Source organism: Boleophthalmus pectinirostris, unplaced genomic scaffold (genome assembly GCF_026225935.1).
Source record: "Boleophthalmus pectinirostris isolate CB_2022bp ecotype Guang Dong unplaced genomic scaffold, ASM2622593v1 HiC_scaffold_702, whole genome shotgun sequence".
Lineage (NCBI taxonomy): Eukaryota > Metazoa > Chordata > Actinopteri > Gobiiformes > Gobiidae > Boleophthalmus > Boleophthalmus pectinirostris.
In genome coordinates, this window is record NW_026571476.1 from 1 (window position 1) to 25000 (window position 25000).

Below are 25000 nucleotides of genomic sequence, written 5' to 3' on the forward strand. Positions count from 1 at the left end.
GGCTCATCTATGAAACCCCCCTGACTGGAATGCCCATTTCCATGTTAACTTTGTCTTTTTATAAATTAAAAGCTTATGTAACATATTTTGTATATATGCATGCTTTACAAATGAACCAGGTCAGGCCAGATCACAGTTTGATATTGTATAGTCATCATATTGCTCAGGTTATGTAATTAATGAAACTGGCTTATTGTGGAAAAATGAATGCCATCGCTATCAAAGGGCATCTGATTAATTGCGTGTGTTTTTCTGCTCAGTATGGGACCACTGCTCTGATGGTGGCCTCCTACAGCGGACATTATGACTGTGTGAAGGAGCTGATCATGCAAGGAGCCGACATCAACTATCAGAGAGAGGTACAATTACACTGAACTACAAAAAAAAGGAATAGAACAATTACTCAATTTTCTTTCATCTGTACTGTATGAGAAAGGTGCAGATCTCACCAGTGTTTCAGGAAGAACTCCACAAGACAATATTAGTTGGCATATGAATAAAAATGCAGTTTTATATGCATTTCAAATATATCAAGAAATTGCACATAAGGTTATAGCAAACATAAAACATACAAACATAAACTATTAATATATAAACATAAAAAAATGTCATTCAGAAAACCAGAGGTACATTAACCCTGATTACCTTTCTTAAACTGTGCCCCACATCACTGCTCTCTGTGGTATTTCAGGGTAAAGTTCTCAAGGCAGGTGTAAAGGAACAAGTAAATAGCCTTTTCTATTGTGTCCCTGATCAGACAGGTTCGACGGCTCTGTTCTTCGCTGCGCAGCAGGGACACCATGACGTGTGCAAGCTGCTCTTTGAGTTCGGAGCCTCCACTGACTGCCAGACAAAGGTATGCTGCTGTGGGCACAATGGCGCTGGCTGGAGGTTGTATATAATACTGATATAATAGTGGGCGTATGGGACAAAAATGCTCTGATCTAAACATGTCTAGGGCTGTGAGTGAGTCATAGGATCAGCAGCTTCTGAGGGTTAGAAATGAAAGAAATTTTGCACAAAAAATGACTTATTGAATATTTAGACACTTGTTTGATAAGAACATTGTGAATTCCCATGATGCCAAAAATAGATCGGATTATTTTGTAAAGGCAACAGAAAACAATTATGGTCACAAGCCAGTCTACACTGGATGGATGAGTCATCAAAAATCTTACTATTTATTAAAGAGGCATGATTAAAAATGATCAAATATTTTTATCAAGCTGTAAAATATCTCTGTAGGTTATATAAACAAATGTGTGCCTGTGTAGGCCCAAATGATCAAAATGTGATGATGATAATAATTGAATGGTGCCAATCATAAATTCAGCTTTCATAGCCAATCAATGCAGACAGATTTTCAACACATGATATCTATTTATGATTATGCCATAATATAATGCCTTTTTGTTTGTTTTTCTTTCTTTTGAGCAGGATGGAGGCACTGCTCTCACTGTTGCCTGTCAGTACGGACACTCCAACGTTGTGGACGTCCTGCTTAAGAATGGGGCCAGTGTTCATGATCAGCTGAGTGTAAGTCCCTCCACATCTGAACATCCCAATCTTATAACCTCTCCTCTGCCCCTTCTCGGAGTCAGGACAACCCCAGATAACCCATCTCTCATCTGGGATGTGATCTTTAGTTCCCCCCGTGCCCTCAGCGGGGATCCTGCCTCGTGTTTACAAGAGAGCACAGAGGAAGGCATGACTGGCATTTTGCCATATCAGCAATGGAAAACAGGCCTGCCATTTTGCATTACTCACTTGTGTTGATTTGAATGGATACATTATATAACAGTTATTCAAATGATTGATGCGAGTGCAGTGCAGTGCCAAGGGCTCTTCTCCAGATCTTGATGGTCAGGAGTGCATTGGTACAACTTATACACATTTAGTTACAGTGTGTTCAATACTATCACATTATCACAGATATGTTACAGTATAATTCTGAAACTTTTTTGTTTCAGGATGGAGCCACTTCCTTGTTTCTGGCCGCTCAGGAAGGTCATGTGACAGTCATCCGTCAGCTGTTGTCATCTGGTGCCAAGGTGAACCAGAGCCGAGAGGTAAAGTATAGACATGTCCACGTTTGCATTTTCAATCATTATTTGCAAAGGACACCTTGTAGTTTTGGCTGCTGTCTGCTGTATTTCCACTACATCGATCTGTTGTGCTCATCAGGATGGCACTGCCCCCTTGTGGATGGCAGCTCAGATGGGGCACAGTGAAGTGGTGAAAGTTCTACTTTTGAGAGGTGCAGATCGGGATGCTGACAGACAGGTAAAATTTAAGGATTTAAGCTATAAACTAATTATGCACATGTGAATATGGGCCCCAAAATTTAAACATTGTAAAATCATCTTAGGAGCAGCAACTTGGTTTAGAAGTGTGTATTTATCATCCTTTTTTTTTAATTAACAGATTGTGCCGTGGCCATGGACCATAATGTCTTATGAATGAACTATATTTTATCAAAATTTTGCAAATAGGGGCACGCAAACTGTATTTGCAGTGGGAATGTTATTAACATAGAAATTTAAAGTGGCATTTCAAATGAGATCTTTATTCACCTTTTCAATGCATTAAAATATGTTTTGCACTTGTTTATATAAAGGATGGCACCACAGCATTATTCAAAGCCGCTTTAAAGGGACATCATAGTGTTGTAGAGGAACTTCTCAAGTTTTCTCCTTCCTTTGGTGTCCTCAAGGTACAATTTTCAAACCTATTGCGATAATAGAATTGCATTGTATTTGTTATCTGTAATTAGAACATATTGTTAATTTTATTTACTTTTTCCAACAGAATGGTTATACAGTCCTCCATGCCGCCGTATTGGGAGGTGATCTACGCACAGTTCAGTTGCTGCTTGGAGCCAGTGCTGACCCAGCATTACCCAACAAGGTATAACTATTACATCTAAAAATAATTGTAAAATGTATGCTTTCTTACTTAAAATGTATTTGTTTTATGTCTAATTTGCAGAATAATGAACTTCCAGCAGATCTCACTAAAAACGAAAGAATCCTTAGGCTCCTACATCCGAGCATCTGTAATGGGCCCAGTTGATGTTGGACTAATGACCTCGCCGTGATGTGCACTAGCCTAAACGATAATCAATTATTCAACAGTCATGGAGCCTGCTACTGACCATGGCCAAAGATGTACTAGTATACTGTATCATATCAAAATAGAGTAACCTAAATGAATGTCTGCCAAATACAAGTGCATCTAAAAAATACAACTATTGTGGGGGAATGCATATGCTATTTTTCATTTAACTGATAGATTAATGTATGTAATTAACCCTTTTTTTTTTAAACAAACTTAAGCTGTCATTTAGTGTACTGTATATTTACTGTATTTTTTATTAGTTTTTCCACAATATGTCATTTTTGAGATGCACTGGTACATCATCTCCTTCATGCTGTTGATCTAAGTATTTATTTTGTTTACCACAAGTGTTGTAATAAGTTGCAGACTTTTATTTTGCTTTTGTAATAAATGTAATAAAACTGACAGCCAAAGCACAGGTGATATGTCCCCGTGTGTTGTCCCATATTTAATGGTATGTCACACAAAATAGCACAATAAGTAAACATAAACAACCCTAATGTGTTAAGAATAATTCTGCATTATACGTGTTATCAGTAAAAGCTATCCCTATATTTTATATGAAAATGTCTTCCTTGTATCTGGGGACACAGATGGGTCATATTTATAACATTTCAAGTCAAAATCTTCCATAGAGTTCCTTTACATAAATGGCACATCGCATTTGGCTGAATCATGGATCTGTAGGTCAATGGGCTGAACACATGGACGTATTTTTTTATTCTGTCTATGGGCTGAACACCTGTTAAAGAGGACAACCTGTCACGTGACTACCGCGGAAGTCACAACATTTTTCGCTAGTGCGGAAGAGACGCGCCTTCTTGAGTTTTTTTTTGTTTTGAAATGGAAATTAAATAGTAAAAGAAAAACGAAGCGGTTGCGTGTTTACCATTCTGTTATAGGCGAATCTGATTTCTCGGTTTAATTTATTCTTAAAGCAGCGCACAATGGCAGGAGGCAATTTACAGGTGAGAAGATTACAACTACAGTAGTTAAAGTTGTTACGTAAGAATGTTGTTAAATAAAAATACTTCTATTACTAATATATTGTAATAATTATCATCAGCTTATAGACAAATTAATATTTAAAGTCAGATAGATTTTATTGTTGACCTTTATTGTTAAGTCAGGTGGTTTACGTCATTGATGAATCATTACAGCTGAGGTTTAGGATATGGTTGAGATTTATATTTCGTTTATTTTACTGCAGTCTATCCACGAATTTCAGAATGATGGAAAATTACAACTGTTCCCATAGCAATTAATAATTGTATTAAATGTTAAAAACTCCTAAAAATGTTAACAAGAGACTGAAACCCATGAATAAGTTTCCATACGCCTACTATTATACTTTTTGCTTTATTTGCTTTAGCCTTTAATTCATCTTGTTGTCACCTGTAACTTACAAATGACTTTTCTTTCAGTTTATTTCTGATTCAATAACTTACATGACTGTTTGATATTGTATGTCTTCATTAGAAAGCTATAGATCTTGCCAACAAAGCATCAGAAGAGGACAAGGCCAAAAACTATGAAGAGGCCCTCCGTTGCTACCAGGGTGCAATACAGTACTTCCTACATGTTATAAAATGTAAGAAATTCTTCTCTAACTATATTGATACAGTTATATTTGTCATTTGTCTGTGCTTTAATGACTATTTGATTGCAGATGAAGCACAGGGGGATAGAGCCAAACAGAGCATTCGAGACAAATGTGCAGAATACCTGGACAGAGCGGAGCAGCTGAAGCAGTACATAAAGCAGAAGGAGTCCACGCCTCCTGCCAAACCAGTCAAAGAGTCGGACAACAAGGGGTGGGAATGGTTCAGTTATTCATCAAATAATATATTTTTGAAACAAGAGATGGTCAAGAATGTTCTATCAGTTTTGTATTTAGTTCTGTAGTCCAGAGAAACAACTATGTGTAGACAAATGGAGTAAAACCATTTACCTGAAGCCATAAAAACATATGAGAAAGCTTTGTAAACATAACTTGTTTGGTTTGTAGCTGGAACACTTTTGCACACACAGTTGGATGTAGTTGCCATTTATATATTAATCCAGGGTAGACAGTGTACCCTTGGCTCCAGCCCCCAGCCATAATATCTTGTCATCTGTGACTGCTAGATTTTATTATGTGCTCTGTTTTTGTCAGAAGTGAAAGTGATGATGAGGACACTGAGAAAAAGAAGTTTAAAAATCAACTCTCCGGTAATTACTGTGTTTTTGATAACTCCATGCATTAAAAACTAAATATAGCATATTATTAATTGTTTGTTTTGGGGTTTTTTTTGTAATTGTATTCTTTTACATTTGCATTATAGGGGCCATTGTCATGGAAAAGCCCAACATTAAATGGAATGATGTGGCTGGACTAGAGGGAGCCAAAGAAGCTCTAAAGGAGGCTGTCATCTTACCAATCAAATTCCCCCATCTATTCACAGGTTCAATAGAAACACTTAATTTATGTTTTATGTTTTATGTTATGTTTTTTTATACTGTATGTATTTTGGGCATGTAATATAAGTGAGGTTATTCTTACTTATTTTGAAGGAAAGCGTACTCCGTGGAGGGGCATCCTTTTGTTTGGCCCGCCAGGGACAGGAAAGTCATATCTGGCTAAAGCAGTGGCCACAGAAGCCAATAACTCTACCTTCTTCTCCATCTCCTCGTCCGACCTGGTCTCCAAGTGGCTGGGAGAGAGTGAGAAGTAAGACGGTTCATTATAACAGAATTTTAAATACTACTACTACTACTAATGACTTCATACTAATATTTTTTATCTTGTGTTGTCTCACACTAGGTTGGTGAAGAACCTGTTCTCTTTGGCACGAGAACACAAACCATCTATAATCTTTATCGATGAGATTGACTCTTTGTGCGGCTCCAGGAGTGAGAACGAAAGTGAAGCCGCTCGAAGGATCAAGACTGAGTTTCTGGTCCAGATGCAGGGTACGACTCTACACCCAATTTACAACAGTCGTACTAAATTAACAGAGGCCCCATCCACCTCAGATAAAATACTATGACATTTGCTAAAAGATGCAATAAATAAAAGCACCATCTTGTGTTCGGCTGCCTGTAAGATCCCTTGGGAAAGGTTGCAGTGACCACTCCATTTCCTTAATCACATGTTACATTGTAGGCTAATATGCTCACACTGAAAGACCTGAATAGTTTACATACTAACAAGATTGTCTTCTCAGGTGTTGGAAACGATAATGAGGGAATCTTGGTTTTGGGAGCTACAAATATCCCTTGGACTCTGGACTCTGCCATCAGAAGAAGGTTTGTGCATTAGTGTAATAAATATGTCTTAAATAATTCAAAAACAACATATTTTCTGTCTCTGAAGGTTTGAAAAACGCATCTACATCCCTCTTCCGGAGGAACACGCTCGCTCGTTCATGTTCAAGTTGCACCTGGGCTCCACCGCCAACAGTTTAACCGAGGCGGACTTTGTGACTCTGGGCAAAAAGACTGAGGGATATTCAGGAGCAGACATCAGCATCATTGTGAGAGATGCACTCATGCAGCCAGTGAGGAAGGTCCAGACAGCTACCCACTTCAAAAAGGTAAGTTTCATTTGTTTTAATAAATGTAGACTTTTGAGAGTGCAGATACAGTAGGTGTTGGCTTTGTGCTGTAATTGTGCTTTGTAAAATTCAACACTTCTCACTTGCCTTCGGTCTGGCTCAGGTACGGGGCTCGACCTGGAATAACCCTGATGTTGTGGTAGATGACCTCCTGACCCCCTGTTCACCTGGAGACCCCAATGCCATTGCTTTGACATGGGTCGATGTGCCTGGAGACAAACTGTTGGAGCCTGTGGTCTCTATGGTGAGCTCTAAGCATAATTTTTTTCTTTCTCCTTTCGGACACTTCCAGAGGTTGATACAGGCAATAATCTGCAACAGTTTCAGCATTTCTTTTTCTCGTGCCTTGTGTCCTCTTTCTCTTGACTTTCCTCCTTAATCTTAGGCATCGTGTCTGGCAGCTGTAACATCCACATTACCATAATATTCAATGTTTACTGTGCTCTGTACATTTCAAAAATTCCTAATTTTAACAGCTGTAACATTCTCCTTTCCATTCTAATGCTGGCCATTTTTATCACTGCCAAAACTTCATTGAAGCTCTAAGATCCTTGTATGTTCGTCCTGTGCTTGTGTTGTTTTTTCTGAAGAAAAAATAAATAAATACATACATAAATACATAAAAATATATAATAAATAAATGATGTAAAACAATGTGTCACTTTTCTCTTGCAGTCTGACATGCTACGGTCTTTGGCCAACACAAAACCGACTGTAAACGAACAGGACCTGGAGAAACTGCAGAAGTTCACTGAGGACTTCGGTCAAGAGGGATAAATAGGTTTCACTGATACAGCTGATGGTTTAAGAAATGTTGTGAACGTACTTTAAACTTACTAAATGTTATGTTTACATGTTTAATTTTTTATGTTTTGATTGATTTTACCCTAAATTAATAATTTGGGTGAAAGCACTTTTAACACTTCATCAACACTCATAACCTCTTTTTAAATGAAATCTTATCTTTATGCTGAAGGTGTCATGAATGACTATATTTGCGTGTGTTATACATTTTTCAATATTTGTAATTGTAAATTTTGTAATTATCTTTTGGGGGTATCTGTTACTGCCAACATAGAAATACAGAATGCTAAAATTTCAGTTAATGTTTGCACTATTGCATTATCATTATTATTATTGAGAACTCAAATTCACTTTGTACTTGTTAAGATGTGTGTATTATAAATTTTGGTCTGGGGGTTCAGTAAACAAGCATTGTTAAATTAAAGCTGAAGTTTATTTAATTAATAAATCAATTTTAGTTAGAAAGTATTTAGTAAGCACTGTTATTTTTGTACATTCACAATATACAAGATGACATCATTAAGCTGTAAGTACTAACCTGAAGTAATTCTGTGCTAATAATCTTATAGATAAGATTTCATTATGATAATGAGATGACTAACAACTTCCAAAATATTGAATCTTAAATTAATTTTAAAGAGCAAATTAAATACATGTGGATATCCTGAAGGCAGTTACTATACATACAGACTTGAGTATTTGAGACATGGGTCAACTGAAAAAAAAACAAAAAAAAAACAGAATAACATAACAGCAGCTGCCAAAGTGGATATATTTATAAATGCACCCATTATAATGTACAGAGAAGACCCATATGACTTCACTCAAGCAAATTTAAAACAAACATGGTCATGCCTTAAGCTTTTATCACAAAACTGTGTATATACATAAGACATTTAAATGCTAATTTATTGCTGTTTTTTGTGCATTTACCGAAGCCTGCATATCACCACAAGTAACCTGAGAAACTGCTAAATATTTATGCTACACAACAAGGAAAATATGATTCCATATAAGAACAAAAAGCACAATCGAGTGATGAAAACAACAATGTAAAACAAATACAAAGCTACTTGAACAAATAGAAAAAGCTGAAAACAAATGAATGAAATAAAAGGACCCTTTAAATAAATTAGAATTACAATAAATAAATATTCACTTTTTGGTTGATATCATTCAAAGCAGGCAATGAGGGTAACCATTTAGAAATGGTCATGGCATAAGACAAAGTGCAAGGAGTGTTAGGAAAACAGGAAGTAATTAACCTGCCCATTACATTCATGATTCAACTTAAACCAACACTCAAAGGCCACATTAGTGACACCTTTTCTGATGAAAAAATATAATAAAGCAGTAACAAGGAAGCAACTTTGATTTGAAGATAAATATCAGAAGTCAAAAAGCTGAAGTGCTGTTCTATACAGATATATCTATAAATAGATTTACTTACAGTGATAGGTATAATTGACCAAAAAATGTCCTAAAAAGAGAAACAACCCAGTGAGCTACAGTGCACGATCAAATCAGGTAAATGAGGGTGTACCTTATAATATGGCCATTGTCACATTTATTAATATAATGGCCACAGCATAAAGTACAATGTGCTTCCAAGTACAACAAAGACCAAAATTATTTACAGCTCAGACAATTTTTAGTCTCAATTTCTAGGAAGAGGCAAAGCAGTGGTAAGCATGTGTTAAATTGTACTACGTTATTCAGACTCTAAGTAAGATCATCTTTATAACAACTGTCAAATGTTGAAAAATGTTGACTTCTTAATATTTATTTTCTTGATATTTTTATTTTGGTCTTAGTTTTTTTTTTCACAATCACATGGAGTAGGTCTTGGACACTCCACACAGTATATTAATCCCATATCCTTTCTTTCACTTATTTAGTTGTGAGATTTAGGTTATTTCCGAGCATATGAATAACATTGGGCTTAACCGTGTGTACTTTCGAGTAAATCTATATTAAAAGACAGAGAAAAGAGATCCGAGGGCGAGACCAGTGGCAGCTCCAGTCAGCATTCCCATAGCCATGTCAGCCCCATTGTCCCGTCGCTGCTCCTGAATGATGACGTGGTTCACCCCAGGACCAGGGGCCATGTACCCACCTGAAACATGACGATGGGTGGTACAGTGTTATGATTCTTAAAAGCAATATCAAACGTTTCTTATTGCCTTAAAAGTCTTACGTATTGTTCATATTTACAGAGAATATTCAACACTAAAACAAAATTGGTCACACAATTTAAAAAAATATTACCCTAAAGTATATTTCTTGTTCATTTAAATTCCAAAGTTAATGAACAACAAAAATTATTAAAGTAAAGTATTTGGGTTAGAAATTGTCAAGATGTATGTATGTCTAATGAATGGTGATTTTATCTTTACCTTGGTATTGATAAGGGTAAGCCACAGCATATGGCTCTCCATTGGATGAGTACACAATCTGAGTTGGTGGAGCAGCAGTGTAGTCTCCATATGGACCAGGAACATAGACCTAAAAAATAGGACAAAAACATGACAGCTTAATGATAATAGCATGGCGATAAGTAAAGGTTTTATACAGACAAAATAAATATATGTCGCTACTTTTGTGAAAATTCATCAGCTTTTGATTTTCTCTTCGGGTGCAACACAGAGAGCAAAACAACAGCATAATCCCCTCTGGTTTGGTTTACCTGGGGATTTGGAGCATATTCTGAATAGGGGGGTGGAGCTGAAGCCATGGTTTCTGACACAAAACCCATCTGAGGAGCTGCAACAACCTTGAAGATAAATGCAAAATATAAGACAACTAACAGAAACAGCAAGACTATTTGATATTTACATGAAATTCACCTTTACCAGTTTGGGCAGTTTCAAAACAACATAATATAAAAATGTACAAACTTAACTATCCACTAGCGCTCTGAAATGCATCCAATTTTAATCATATTGTGATCTGACTGTTTCAAATGAAAAGATTAGGGATTTTAATCAAAAGCTCAAGACAGATCTTGTGGTAGTTAAAATGTGGTTTGTGGCAGGGGCTAGACTTGTGTTAAATGGCATTGGAGTGACTAGAAGTAGCTGTCTTGTTTAAGAAAACAAAAAATGTATTAATTTGTTTGCAATATTGCCCAGTCATACTATCCATGTGTTCTTGCAATATAGTAATGTATTTATTTTATATAAAGCACACTCTTACCATGTTGACCCTAGCATCCTGGAATGCCATTGTCCATGCCCTGCAATTATAAAATGTTACATATTAATACAAGCTTAATAAGGAACTAAAACAATACTGCTTTCAAACATTAGCTTACAAAGCATCGTCGGCACTGTCCGCACACAAGCTGATGACCCTTCCATCCCGACACACAATCTGGAGCAAGGAGTCACGTGCCTTTCCTTCAGGTGGATTTAGGTCTGGTAATATGAAATAGGAATAAGTCAGTAACTTAAAACCAAGATGATATTATTATTACAACTGACTATGAGAAGAGAGCCCACCTTGACATGCGGCAGAACTGCGAATGTTGATACAGTCAATCTTCATATGGATGTCATCCTCCATGTCCCGTCTCTGCTGATCATTGTAAAACACAAGACGTCCATCTGAATACAAATCAAACCAGTTCCTCTTCCAGCGGCGAAGTATGGTACCTAAAAACAAGCATTAGGGATTCCTGTAAATTAAATAGCCTATGTATTAATAGATTTGTTACAGTCAGTACTTACTTTGTCGATGGAGCCACCCACTCTTTACCATAGCCATTTTACTGGAAAACCTGAACAATAAAGACACTATTTATTACACAATTATTTGTTTGAATAATATAGGGCGTGTCACGTGATCCTAAGCACCCCGTGACTTTGGCAGATGGCCTCAAAATAAAGGCGCCGTTAACTATTATTTATTCAAAGGCTGCAATATGAATGACACCATATTACATCTAGATACATGATCTATCCTGATTTGACCCACTTAAATAAGACTAGGCCTACATGCTTGAATAAAAGTTAAGTCTATTGTTTTGACAAAGTGTTTACATAGCTACTGAAGAACTGGGAGGCCTGTATAATGGCTAGGGCTAGACCTGCTGACATTCGCTTTAATATTATGCAAGTCTTAAAAAGATAAAGTAGCGTTAAACGGATGACAAGTAGCCGATACAGAAATAAAACATTTTTTTTTTACTTAGGCTTATTGGAGCAATGATTCTGCATCACATTTAACATTATTTTCCATATGACGTTGTTCTATTCCAGACTTTACCTACCTTAATATGGAGCACGGAAAACGAAGAAATGGCCTGATTTGGAGATGTTTTCCCTTGGACTGAGGAGACCCCGCTGGCTTGGCCCACACAGGACAGAGGGCTATTTTTCTCGTCGAAATTTCTGGGTTTGCCCCGCCCACCCAGCAGGAACGGTGACGCATCGCACCAGCTGACTCTGATATGATAGAAACAAAACACAAATTAAATGTTTAAATTGTAACGAATCTTCGGTTACAATAATCAGTAAAACTACATATGTTTGGTGCGATTTCAGACCACATTTGACAAACATTAATGATACTAACACACACTAAGTGGCAGCCCCGCTCAGTAACAGTGACGTCCGCCCGGTCAACGCAGAGTCACAAAACAAACTTACCCCGCTCACAGGAGCTAACACTTGAATAGCATACAAGCTACATCTGAAATGGCGACGGCTATTTACTTGGAGCATTACCTTGACAGTAAGCATCTTATAGTATCAACTACCTATAACAGTAGCGCATCTTTTAATACATAATTTACTAGTGATAAAACTAAAAAGTCATCAGATTAATTACACGTTAGGTCGTGTTTACAACTAATGCTAACAACCTAGCACGCTATCGTAATCTAGCCTGCAGTAATGTAAAGCGCTGTTTTGCGTTTTAAACCGATCTAAGGATATAAGATTCAGAGAAATTACTTATTTTCTTTTATGTTAATCGTTTAAATGGGTTTTAGTGAACCGACATGCGCACTACATTTTATTTAGGACACATCCTTTATAGGCCCATAATATGTGAACAAAATGTGGACTTTCATGTTTTAGCATGCAAGTATGTACATTTTATTTGATTTGGTTCAGTTTGATTTACTTGATGCCTATTCAATTTACATGATTTTCAACCTGTTGGTGTCCGCGTTTCTCGAAAGCATTTACGCGCCTGGGTGGAGTGTGCCACTTTGTCCAGCCACGAGGGGCTGCAATAGAGCAATTATTAATGCTGGTTGTGATATATACAGAGAATGTTAGATTTTATTAATATGAGTAAACGGAAAAATTAGCAGTTGATTTGAAATATAAAACTGCCCCAAATTTCTTAATTACTGTGTTTTTGTGTGTAGGCATTGAAAACCTGCCATGTGAGCTACAAAGAAACTTCACTTTGATGCGAGATCTTGATAATAGGACAGAAGGTAATCACACATAACATTCATTCAGCTTCAGTCACTGTATCTGAGAATAGCTACTGCATAATTTGCAATTAACCTACGTGTGAGCAGCAACAACTGTCATAATAGAATGTAAACTATAAATAAAGAGTATTTTTGTAAGAATTTTTTTCCTGTTTTTCATTTTTCAGAAAAAAAGGCAGAGATTGATAAACTGGCTGAAGAATATATTTTGAATGTGAAGAACTTGGCATCAGAGCAGCGAGTGGATCACCTGCAGAAGATACAAAATGCTTACAGCAAATGCAAAGAGTTTAGTGATGACAAGGTCCAGCTAGCAATGCAGACCTATGAAATGGTATGTTTTTATTAGTGTTATGCACATTTTGTAGTTGGTCTGTTATTAAAATACATGCCTCTATACTTTTATAAGGTGGACAAACATATTCGCCGTCTAGATGCAGATCTTGCAAGATTTGAGAATGAGCTTAAGGAAAAACTTGAAGTCAGTGGCTATGAGAGTGCAGAAGGAAGAGGCTTAAAAAGTAATGTTGGACAACACCTCTATTCATTAGTAATAATAATAATAATGATAATAATATGTCATAACATAGTGATACATTCTTAATACAGAAGCAGAATCCAGGGGACTGCGGGAAAAGCGTGGCTCTAGAGGAAGAGGGCGGAAAGGCTCTGATGAAGATTCACCAAGAAAGAAAAAGATGAAAAGGTAAGACTACATTTCTGATCCCTTAGAGAAATAGAGATGATATCAGAAAGCTAATACAATATTATTTATCTATTTTAGCCCAGACCTGAGTGACGCTCTCCTGCCCATGCAACCATCTGATGTCCTAGACATGCCAGTTGATCCCAATGAGCCCACCTATTGTCTGTGCCATCAGGTGTCATATGGAGAGATGATTGGATGTGATAATCCTGATGTAGGCTTTGTTACAAAACTATTATACCACATAATGTGTATTGTTGTGGTAGATTAACAACCTAATAACCTACATTGTTTGTTTTTTTTTTTAGTGTCCGATTGAGTGGTTTCACTTTGCATGTGTCGATCTAACTACAAAACCCAAAGGAAAATGGTAAGAAGTTGTGTATTACTTCTCACTATAATAGTACAGTATACTTTGTGCTTGTAGTCTTAATTATCTCTTTTTTGCAGGTTTTGTCCAAGATGCACTCAAGACAGAAAGAAGAAATAGGATGTAGATTTTTATATTATTTGTAGCTTTGTGTAACACATGAATATGTATATTTCAGCTAAAACATTTCTGAATGAAAAACAAAATTGTTATGCTTTGCTTTAAAGTCAAATCCAGATTTGAAATACACTTTTGGCACTGTTTTAATCCTATGTCTTGGCATGTGCATGATCCAGGTCAGCTGCAGGATTTGTAAATTGTATTGAAGGTAGCACAACAGTGCAAAAATTCTGGATTTAGACTTTAGGAAACTTGAATAAAATTTTACATAGAACTATATTTTTAAGGAATTAAAAGCCTGCTGAGAATTTTCCCTTTCTAAAAAAATATTCAAATTGTTTATGGTGGCAAAAAAGTTACAATCTCTTTCCTTTTTGTGTTACCTACCTCTTTTGTATATTATGTTTTAAGAGGCATATCAGCACTGCGTAAATGACTGCAACTGACACTGGTAAATTTTTTATCAAAATGTGTATATTCAATCATAATTTTTTCCTTTTATTTGCGACATATTTGAATGTATTGTGGTACTAATGGTCAGTCGCACAGTGTCTTGTCAAATGTAAAGGGTTTATAAGCACTTTGAATGAAATTTTCCTAATGTAGTTTGGTATGCAGGCTTTTTTTATATTATGTTGTGTTGTTTAAGCCTATTCTTTTATTCATAACTTCAAACATATTGAAACAGTATATTTTATACAATATAAACCAATATTTTGTGGAATGTGTTCCAAAGATATATTTGTGGTATGTCAAAATTCAAATTTTATTTAATAGAGTTTTAGGATATTCTTTGTAGTTAGCTGTGAAAATCATTTTGTGTAGGTGTAAACCAGAATTGAGGAGCCAAAGTCTTTGTATTTTGCAAAGTCAGTATTTTATAACAAATAAATATTATTCCACTATGAATGCTTTTTTGTCTCGGGTAGTGTTGCATATTTGAATATTTAGTTGTTTGCAAGTCCAAAAATATATTAATTTTATATAACAATTTAAAATCCATCATCTGACTCCTCATCCCAGCTGCACTTTTCCTGGTTTGCTGAAAACTCGATCTCCACGTCATAAACGAAGTCGGGATCGTCTTTTCTTTTTCTGTTCTTCTCAAAGAGTTCATCCATTTTGCCCTTCTTTCGAGCCAATTCATCGTCACCCAGTTTGTTGAGATCTTGCTCAGGGTCTAACCGAAAAGAGGCGAGACTTTGCTCCAGGCTTAGGCCCTGCATGTGGTCCCGTAAAATGATGTGCAGTCTCTCAAGCTGGCTCTGGGATACACTCTGGAGGTAGTCCCTATGGCGAGGATGGCTCTTCAGAGTCTCTGCTGCCTTCCTATAGTCTGACAGTCAAGGTGAGGAGAGAAAGGCCGTTATTCACCATCCACAAACAAATAAAAAGGAATCAGATGTCACACCAATTTGGTACCTGAATCCTTTGAGTATTTCCGCACAGGGATGATTCTCTTCCGAAGCTTGTTGGTTGACTTGTTTTCATAAATTAAAATGATCGATGGAGGACTAAACAGCACCCCACATCGCTTTGCCTCAAAGTTCATCTTCAGACTGTTTCATCAAATCCAACGAAGTCCAAACTATAACATTAATGCAAATATGCCTCTAAAATACATTCTTCTCTTGTTTTCTGAGGGTATTTGGAAGAAAAAGACGCAGAAGTGAAATAAGCGGCTGTGCTACCGCTCGGTTGCCTGGGCAGCCGGAGATGGGAGCGTCTATCCACAGAGAAGCCTGTTTTCCTTAACTTAAATGTAGACACTTAACACTTTATATTCTTACTGAACGAGTTTTACTCTCTGTAACTATTTAGAAGAAAATGTGAAGTTCTTTAAAGCTTCAAAATTATTATCGATTACTTTTTGGGCTCGTATTACTCATTTCTAACCAGGCATAGTTAGAACGCCCTTATTCAGGCAAGGGTCCTTCGAAATCTTTTCCGTAAACATTTTGATCAAAATTAAGCGAAATAATTCATAACAATCAAACAAGTAAACTCTTAAAGCTGCTCACCGCTATCGATTTGATGTTTTCGCTATTGTTTTTGACACTGGCTTGTTTATCAACGTGCCACTCTTTTAATGAACATGGTAAGATTTATAACCTGAATATGCAGTTGGTTTTGGTGTCAGCTAAACTAATCAAATTTTACAACTTAATTTCTCTTATGTATTTATTTGTTATCCCTTCCCCGCCTCTGTTTCATGTTCTTTGCGGATGCATCAGATGACTGCAACTTTTTGGAGCACATTAAAGTATCAATGGAATTTAAAAAGTCAGGTTTCCATAGGTATTATTCCATGTGTAAATAATTAGGCATGAATCATCAATAACAGATTAACTGAATTCTCTCCCATTTATTGTGTTGAAGAGAATTGGTGACGATTATTCGGTTCAACAATAGTGGTCTTCTCAACAAGATTTTGCTAGTTTACAGCTGGCCTAATGACATCTATGTTGACCCATTTCAACTTGCATCACTGAAGGATCAACGAAACTGGGAGGTAAAAGATGTGGTGGTTGAATTATTAAATACATATTACCGCTATACTGATATTTGATGATTTGTTATTGTTTGTAAGATGCTACTAGACTCAACCATTGACCTTGAGACGCCAGCCCACAAGTCCTCAGGATTTGTCACACACTTATTTCCACATCTAGAAGAATTAACATCTGGACAAATAAACCTGACCATACCTATCCATGGTCGGTACCAAAAACCATCTTACCATGGGAATGCTTTCACTTCTGTAGACATACATCCTCCCAGTCTGCTGCTGCAGGGTATAGAAACTTGTAAGCATATATTTTCTGTACATTTTTGAATTGACAATAAAAGCAAAGGCTTTATCTTTCAGCTGAGGTGGAATGAGTCATGAGTAGGATTGTGCATCCATTCATCCATCCATTTTCTTCCGCTTATCCAGGGCCGGGACGCGGGGGCAGCAGTCTAAGCAAGGACTTAGACTGCTGCCCTTGCGAGTGTGCAAAAATACTGAAATATCAATAAATAGTATAATTTAATGTGATGATACAGTATCAATATCGTGCTACTGCTGCTGTATTGATACATCACAGAGTATTTTTTTGGTATATTTTACAAAATTATTTTGTTACAGCACTATAGTTTTGTTGCTTGTTTAGAGGAAGGACACTTGTTTATGCAACACATTTGACATTTTCACTGCTTTGATGATTAAAATGGGCATGTTTCATATTAACTTTGCAGAAGAAGTGGTTTAACAAAGACTTTTAGTATCACAGCCATCATTAGACATAATTTTTTATTGAACTTTATCAAATCGACTTGAAATATATCGTCTCGAGATATGTATCATATTGTGGCCTATGTATCGAGGTTTGTATCGTATCGGCAACTTCCTTAATGATACCCAGCCCTAGTGAGAGAAAGATGTAGACTGATCTTAATAAAGAAGATTTGTGCTCAATTGTTTACTATTAATGTGGCACTATCTTATAAACAGCTTTAGTTAAATTGCAGTATGTGTCATTATATATACAGTACAATTTTCAAAATTCCATAGATCAAATGACTGAGGCTTCTGAGTTGCCACACCTACACACATTGCTACTATGGGAAAAGGGAACCCATGGAGGAAACACAGGGAGAACATTAACTTCTTGGGTTCTTTTGAAAGACAATGCAGTAAAGTGTGTTTATCTTGTTGACACACTTTACTGCATTGTCTTTCAAAAGAACCCAAGAAGTTAAAGTATATAAGAAGACAAAATGAACATCTTTTGCTTTACAGGGAGAACATGCAAACTCAATTCCTTCGTGCTGAGAGACAAGAGCTAAACACAGAACCATGTACAGCTTCAAGTTTTTAAAAAATGTCTAAATTGTAATTATTTTTTTTAATTTTGTCTTCTCAAAGGCACACAACTCAACAACTTGGACTCTTTCACCACAACTGTTGTGGATGCACCTTGCACTGCAGACAACTCAAGCACCTGTCAGTGGATTCAAGTTCAACCTCAAGAGGTTTTTTTTTTTTTTTTTTTTGTCATTATATGTAAACTCCAAAGGAACTGTTTGTAAAATTATGCATTAAAATTCCATAAACATGACCTAATTGTGCCCCCAGATACGAGATAGATGTCAACTGTAATCCTGATTCATTTTTATCACAAAAACATTGGATATGATGAGTTATTTTTCAGAAATTTGGTGTTTTGGTCCTTACCTTAGCCACCATTAATTACTGCTAGAGCAGCCACTGCTGCTCAGTGATTGAATTCTGGAGGTTCTGAGCTTGAGGCATGGGCAGGACATATACTGAGAATGAGGGGGGGGGAAACACTTGTATGTGTCCTCTATATGCTGGTTAAGGCACTGGCGACCTAGGCTCAATTGTGATTGTAGTTCCTTTTATAAAACTCCTAGAGTACAATCTATATACAGATCCTTTAACAATCCTAGCTCATTGATACTTAATATTAAATGTTTTTGTCTTGTGCTATAGCAGCCTGAACCTGTGACGCTGCAACTTCCAGTAGGAGATGCATCCCTGGTCATTCCTGTGTGTGGAGGGACACTTCTTGTGACAATAATCTGCACTGTGGCACTGACCAAATCAGCATGGACAAGGACATATGAAATGTAGAGTTTTTAATTTTTATTCCAATTTTTTTTTTTTTTTTCAAAACAAAACCAAAAAATAAAGAAAAAAGTATATAATAATAAAGTATATTTCATAAAATCTGATACATGCTTTTTAAAAGTATTATTATTTAAAGTAATTTAGAAGTAGCCCTCTGGGTAATACTTGAATAGAAAAAAAATCATTTCTAGTTTTCCATTTGAAATATTTTTTTTTATAATATTGTTCGACTGCTTCTTGCTGTAAATGGAAATATGGACTTTTACACCAATCATTGGAAACATTACTGAATAGACTTGGGTTGGGTCGGCAGTTCCGCTTCCCCTTCGCCATAGCGGAATTATCCAAGGGCCCAGAAGATACAAGAAAAGTTGCATTGTAAATAGTTATATTCGCATATTTTTCTAATTTATATAAACTGGTGGGTGTTCGAGGCTCTGTATAGCGAAAGAAACGTTTTAATGGATTAATAAGGGTAAGACGAAGTGTCGTGGATTGATCTGGAGTGAAGTTGTGTTCAAGTTGAGCTGGTGTGGATTTCTCCGGTAAGCTCTGCGGCTCCTGTGCCGTCTTCGCTAAGCTAACGTTACAAATAAAGCGCTATCTACACCGAAAGTTCACAGGCAGTATTGTTGCTAAAGTATCCTTTTTCATACATACATTTAACTCGTTGCTGTTAGTAGTTTTCATTCTCAAATGTATATAATTATCTTAAAATCTTGCGGATATATGTAAGCACTAGCGTGAAAACTTCGTGGTATCCAGTGTATTGAAAGTGTAGCTTATCTTGCTAACATTAGCTGATTGCTAGCACCCTAGTTCGTGCTAACCTTATGTGCTAACATAGCCGCCCCGCTGTTGTTGCTCATTTGAAGGGCGTTTAAAGTAAAAATCTGTGCTTGGAAATTATAAAAGAAAAAGAACAAAATTGTAAATACAAGACTGTTACACCACCTCGCACATTTAGTGTCTCATGATTATGCACGGCATTCTCATTACAATTTACTCTCTATCTTACTAATATGCTAATATGCCTATCTAACTAGGTATAGGTCTAGTATAAGGAACCGTAGTCTGAAATTAGAAATACAGTTCTGAGCAGAAATATATTAAATACATTAATACATTGTACATGCGTTTGCAATCATTTTTTGCATGGAAATTAATGTGCATCTCTTTATTGCAGGTACCTATTGGTGCATTCTTCATCTGGCTGTGCATGAGCTCACGAGTGCCTCATGCTGATGTGAGCGCTGCTTGGCTCACTCTGTCTGTTTGCCCCCACCGAGCCCCTCTGCCCTGTGATATTTCAAAGCACCACAATGTGTGATAACGGAGACGCCGAGGATAAACCTCCTGCTCCACCTGTTCGCATGAGCAGCACCATCTTCAGCACCAGCTCTGGGAAAGACTCTCTCTCTGCCAACCATAGCTCCAAACCTCTGCCCTCTGTCCCCGAAGAAAGGAAACCTCGCAACAAAATCATCTCAATTTTCTCAGGGGCTGAGAAAAGTATGATAGAATCCTTTTGTCTTTTTATTGTTTGCAGATGAATGTATTTGGATGCATATTCATTTGTTTTTTGCAGGTGGTAGAAAGAAGGACAGAGATAAAGAGCGTCCAGAAATTTCCCCTCCTTCAGATTTTGAACACACCATCCATGTAGGCTTTGATGCTGTCACAGGGGAGTTTACTGTAAGTTTGGGGTCTTTTTAATTCATCAAATAACTTGCATGACATACAGTATTTGTCAAGGCTTAACTAATATTCCCCAACTGTTGACATTCTCGCTTAGGGCATGCCAGAGCAGTGGGCACGATTACTCCAGACGTCCAACATCACAAAGTCAGAGCAGAAGAAAAACCCACAAGCCGTGCTCGATGTTTTAAAATTTTATGACTCTACAGGGAATGGACGTCAAAAGTACCTCAGCTTATCTTCTTCTGGTGAGTATTGGGCTCAAAATGAATTTCAACTGGATGACTGTGTTCTGTATACTGTTTTGCCATTAGAAAAAATAATGTTATTGTGTTGTGATTCATTGTTTCATAAAACATATTTGTATATTTGTGAAAAGTTCAAAGGTCATTTTTGTTCACTGAATTCACACTTAATAAAGAAGAGTAACATTTAATTGAATGCTTAACCTTTTTATTTGTATTTTCACAGAAAAAGATGCATACACTCCAGGCCCTCAATCTGTAAGTTCTTCACATTTATATAGATGTGATTGTTGATCTTCAATGTTTTGTTTTTTTTTTGCATTGGTGATGTTTTGTTTCTCAATAATTTAGCCTGTCAAAAAAGGCACTGAACCTTCTCCAAATATTAAAGACATTGATGATGATGATGATGATGAAACTCCTCCTCCGATTGTGGCTCCAAGACCAGAGCATACAAAAAGTGTATGTTTCAAAGTTGTATTAAAAGTACAAATAAAACAAATGATAACATTAATTTACTTTTTTCTTAATTATTTTTTTCTGCACAGGTGTATACCCGCTCAGTTATTGATCCTATTCCTGCTCCAAGCACATGCCCTGATGGTGATGCAGCCTCTAAAGCAGCTGACAGACAGAAAAAGAAAAACAAAATGTCTGATGAGGAGATTATGGACAAACTGAGTAAATATTATTTATTTTCTCATTAGACTGCTTCATGTATATGTGTACACAAATATGTATGTACTAAAATTCTTACAGGAACCATAGTTAGCATTGGAGACCCCAAAAAGAAGTACACAAGATATGAGAAAATTGGACAGGGGTAAGTGACTGAATTAACTTGATTTGACATTATATAATTGCCTGTAAAATAAATGTGAGTTGAATGGTTAATTTGTATATTGCAGAGCATCAGGAACAGTATTTACAGCCATTGATGTTGCAACCGGACAAGAGGTAGGAATAAAAGAAAAAATTATCCCAACCATGCAATTGAGACTTGTATATATGGCTGGGTATAATTAAGAAGTTGCCAATACAACACATACCTCGATATATAGGCTACGATACATATCTCGATACAGTGCACTTTCAATTCGATACAGCATATTTTAAAACAATTCTATACGGTTCAATAAAAATAAAGTCTAAATCATGGCTGGGATGCTAAAATTCTCTGTTAAACCACTTCTTGTGCAAAGTTAATATGAAACAAACCAATAATGATCATCAAAACAGTGAATATGTGTCTAAACAAGCAACAAAACTGTAGCACTATAAAAAAAAAAAAAAAATTGAGTAAAATATACCAAAAAGGTACTCTTGGCGATTGATGCAGCAGCCCACAATATAGATCACATAGATGTGAATGATACACTATATCAATATTTCTGCACACCCCTACTTGCATATGAATCAATGCAGTATTAATATTGTAGTAATGCATGGTGCATGGTTTTTTAAACATATATTTGTCCTGAACAACTGCCCTTTTATTTTATGTTTGCCATAGGTGGCTATCAAACAGATCAACCTACAAAAACAGCCGAAGAAGGAACTCATTATTAATGAGATTTTGGTGATGAAGGAACTGAAGAACCCCAACATTGTCAACTTTTTAGACAGGTAAAAAATGACTGACATCTCAAAATGTGTAAGTAAAAAAAAAAAAAAAAGATCTAATTAATTTGTCTTGTTATGCTAGTTTCCTAATGGGGGAAGAACTTTTTGTGGTGATGGAGTATTTGGCAGGAGGCTCATTGACAGATGTGGTGACAGAGACTTGTATGGATGAGGCTCAGATTGCTGCTGTCTGCCGAGAGGTACGTTTTATGCTGAAAAAAAGCATATGCATTTATTGAATATAGCTCAAACACTTGAAATCACCATTTTATCTATTTCAACATCTCTAGTGTTTACAAGCGCTGGAATTCTTGCACGCCAATCAAGTCATCCACAGAGACATCAAAAGTGACAATGTTTTACTTGGGATGGATGGCTCCGTCAAACTCAGTAAGTCCTACTAATGGTGTTGCAGCTTTACTAGAATTATTAGATAAGATAGAAGTTTATTGGTCTAACAATAGGGAAATGTAGTGGTTTTGTGCAGCTCTTAATACAAAGAAAATAATAATAAAAATGTGCGTGAGCCACATTAATTATTGTCTTCTGCAGCGGATTTTGGCTTCTGTGCACAAATAACTCCAGAGCAGAGCAAAAGAAGTACCATGGTGGGCACACCTTACTGGATGGCCCCAGAAGTAGTGACAAGAAAAGCCTATGGACCTAAAGTTGACATCTGGTCTTTGGGAATCATGGCCATCGAGATGGTGGAAGGAGAGCCTCCATATCTGAATGAAAACCCACTACGTGTAAGAACTGTTTTTATACCTCCAGGGTATTTCAAGGGTATAATATTAAGTAATTGTTTTGTTCATTCTTGATGACTACTGATTTTATTCAGTTATTTTTTTATTTAATTCTTCAAAATTAATTATACCCAGAATTTGCTAATGTTGTTTCCCATTAGGCATTGTACCTGATTGCCACCAATGGCACTCCTGAACTTCAAAACCCAGAGAAGCTCTCCCCAGTCTTCAGAGACTTCCTCAATCGTTGTCTGGAAATGGATGTGGAGAAAAGAGGTGGAGGCAAAGAGCTCTTGCAGGTGTGTAAATTTTATAATCCATTCACTTAAGTTCTAGAATGTATTATGTATTAATTTATTGTACAACTTTCTTGGTTTGCAGCATCCGTTCCTGAAGCTGGCCAAGCCCCTCTCCAGTCTCACGCCCCTCATCCTGGCAGCCAAGGAGGCCATGAAAGGCAACCGTTAGCTGTCCACAGTAGCTCGCATGCGTCCCCATGCTGTGCACCGAAATGTGCCAATGAATTAGATTTTGTGCCAGACAATAGGCTGAGGGTTTTTAAGAGATTTGCCACTCTTGATGCACCAGCCATAAATGCCCTGACACACCTCACTGTGAAGAAGACCAAAATGGAGCACACCCCACCGCTGTCCGCATGAACTCAGATTTCAGAAGACAAGTCAAACAAGTGCTTAATTTCAAGAGTCAGGCGTAGTCATTTTGTACAACAAATATCTTGGCAACAACTTAGGGCTAGGCTTGTATTTAACTTGGAATGAAGAAGATGCCTAGTTCGTTTTTAGTTTTTTTTGTTTTTTTTAATCAACTGCCTTAAACAAATGCAACTGTTGCCTAATGTATTGTTGATTATGTCTGTGTCCTTTTCCCATGATTTTTACTACCTTTGTAATTACCTTTTCAGCTTGTCATTGTCTTAGTTATTTTGATACTTGAATTTCATATGTGCCCCTTTCTTGCTATACTGTATTCTGGCTCTGTCAACATTAGACGTGTTGTATGGACTTTTATGTCTTGCAGGTTTTATAGGAAACAATCCACAGCATTTCATGATAATGGAAGTGTTAAGAGACTGTGTCTCGGGCAGTCTAATTGCCAAACCTGGCCTACTGTACCAGTTCCTCTGTCAGTATCACTAGTCTCCTGATATCACAGGTGCACCTTACAGGCAGATTAAATTGTTAGATTGACAGGGTTTATACGTTCTTCTTTATTGTTATTAAAAGTGAGTTATTGTCCTACTCTGTCCTTTGTGTCCTTCTAGCCTCAAACCTTTCTCGTGTATATTGTGTAGCTGGAGCGGGATGGCAATAGTTAGAAGACAAAAGCTGGAATTATGATTTTGTTTTAATGTTCTGAACTAACACCCCTGTCTGCGCACTCTAATAAATGGAAATACACCTGCTTTTGTGAAAGTGTTTGGTGCCAAAACCATTACGCAAATATTAGAAGTTTGATCGCTACGACTGTGATGGAACATGCAGTTTTATTTTGAAATGTGACCCGGACGTTTGCTTGGCACCATTGCTACACCGACTCGAGTGAAGGGCTGCGTTGTATTCAGTGAAAATTAACGTTGGATTAATTTGTTGGTGATATGGCAGGTTTGAAGGATAGAGATGCCTACTTACGACTTAACTTTCTCTATCAGGTAGAAAACGGTTTACGATCTTCACACGTTCACATGTCAACATTAGCACAGATGTAGCTAATGTGTCGGTCAAACACATGTTATCTCAACAGGCTGCACACTGTGTTCTAGCACAAAATCCTGACAACATTGAGCTGGCACGTTTCTACTGTTTCACCCAGAAGACCATCGCCCGACGCCTAGTCCTCAGACAGTGAGTTGCACCTAAATAACCCAAATAA

General features: G+C 36.8%; 7 protein-coding genes across 7 annotated transcripts; 5 read left to right on the forward strand and 2 right to left on the reverse strand.

Moving 5' to 3' along the window:
• Positions 1-260: 260 nt before the first annotated feature.
• On the forward strand, positions 261-3496 carry ankrd29 (ankyrin repeat domain 29; the record flags this gene model as incomplete). Its single annotated transcript, XM_055165371.1, has 8 exons — positions 261-359; positions 758-856; positions 1438-1536; positions 1971-2069; positions 2185-2283; positions 2618-2713; positions 2809-2907; positions 2989-3496. Coding segments are annotated over 8 exons (774 nt in total), but the record flags the coding sequence as incomplete, so codon positions are not given.
• Positions 3497-3872: 376 nt separating this feature from the next.
• On the forward strand, positions 3873-7985 carry LOC110154736 (vacuolar protein sorting-associated protein 4B-like). The gene is made up of 11 exons (XM_020918765.2): positions 3873-4085; positions 4597-4708; positions 4787-4931; positions 5273-5328; positions 5442-5561; positions 5671-5827; positions 5921-6069; positions 6324-6405; positions 6473-6692; positions 6817-6957; positions 7389-7985. The coding sequence occupies exons 1-11, from the start codon at positions 4065-4067 to the stop codon at positions 7488-7490; spliced, it is 1305 nt and encodes a 434-aa protein (XP_020774424.1). The 5' UTR covers positions 3873-4064; the 3' UTR covers positions 7491-7985.
• A 290-nt stretch (positions 7986-8275) lies between these two features.
• plekhb2 (pleckstrin homology domain containing, family B (evectins) member 2) lies at positions 8276-11925 on the reverse strand. The gene is made up of 8 exons (XM_020918790.2): positions 11788-11925; positions 11246-11295; positions 11018-11170; positions 10831-10933; positions 10713-10752; positions 10204-10290; positions 9914-10022; positions 8276-9633 (listed from the first exon to the last, which is right to left on the reverse strand). The coding sequence occupies exons 2-8, from the start codon at positions 11280-11282 to the stop codon at positions 9491-9493; spliced, it is 672 nt and encodes a 223-aa protein (XP_020774449.2). The 5' UTR covers positions 11283-11295; positions 11788-11925; the 3' UTR covers positions 8276-9490.
• A 51-nt stretch (positions 11926-11976) lies between these two features.
• ing5a (inhibitor of growth family, member 5a) lies at positions 11977-15071 on the forward strand. The gene is made up of 8 exons (XM_020918807.2): positions 11977-12251; positions 12895-12966; positions 13134-13300; positions 13376-13487; positions 13576-13672; positions 13751-13886; positions 13981-14042; positions 14123-15071. The coding sequence occupies exons 1-8, from the start codon at positions 12215-12217 to the stop codon at positions 14160-14162; spliced, it is 723 nt and encodes a 240-aa protein (XP_020774466.1). The 5' UTR covers positions 11977-12214; the 3' UTR covers positions 14163-15071.
• On the reverse strand, positions 15017-15870 carry cep19 (centrosomal protein 19). Its single transcript, XM_020918808.2, has 2 exons — positions 15585-15870; positions 15017-15498 (listed from the first exon to the last, which is right to left on the reverse strand). The coding sequence occupies exons 1-2, from the start codon at positions 15712-15714 to the stop codon at positions 15155-15157; spliced, it is 474 nt and encodes a 157-aa protein (XP_020774467.1). The 5' UTR covers positions 15715-15870; the 3' UTR covers positions 15017-15154.
• A 225-nt stretch (positions 15871-16095) lies between these two features.
• Positions 16096-18834, forward strand: pigx (phosphatidylinositol glycan anchor biosynthesis, class X). The gene is made up of 6 exons (XM_055165372.1): positions 16096-16260; positions 16397-16460; positions 16542-16674; positions 16753-16969; positions 18073-18179; positions 18661-18834. The coding sequence occupies exons 1-6, from the start codon at positions 16197-16199 to the stop codon at positions 18799-18801; spliced, it is 726 nt and encodes a 241-aa protein (XP_055021347.1). The 5' UTR covers positions 16096-16196; the 3' UTR covers positions 18802-18834.
• A 276-nt stretch (positions 18835-19110) lies between these two features.
• On the forward strand, positions 19111-24369 carry pak2b (p21 protein (Cdc42/Rac)-activated kinase 2b). Its single transcript, XM_020918762.2, has 15 exons — positions 19111-19343; positions 19985-20310; positions 20387-20493; positions 20594-20744; positions 20968-20999; positions 21093-21203; positions 21290-21422; positions 21501-21564; positions 21650-21698; positions 22255-22367; positions 22447-22564; positions 22655-22754; positions 22917-23113; positions 23272-23409; positions 23492-24369. The coding sequence occupies exons 2-15, from the start codon at positions 20121-20123 to the stop codon at positions 23576-23578; spliced, it is 1590 nt and encodes a 529-aa protein (XP_020774421.1). The 5' UTR covers positions 19111-19343; positions 19985-20120; the 3' UTR covers positions 23579-24369.
• Positions 24370-25000: the final 631 nt, after the last annotated feature.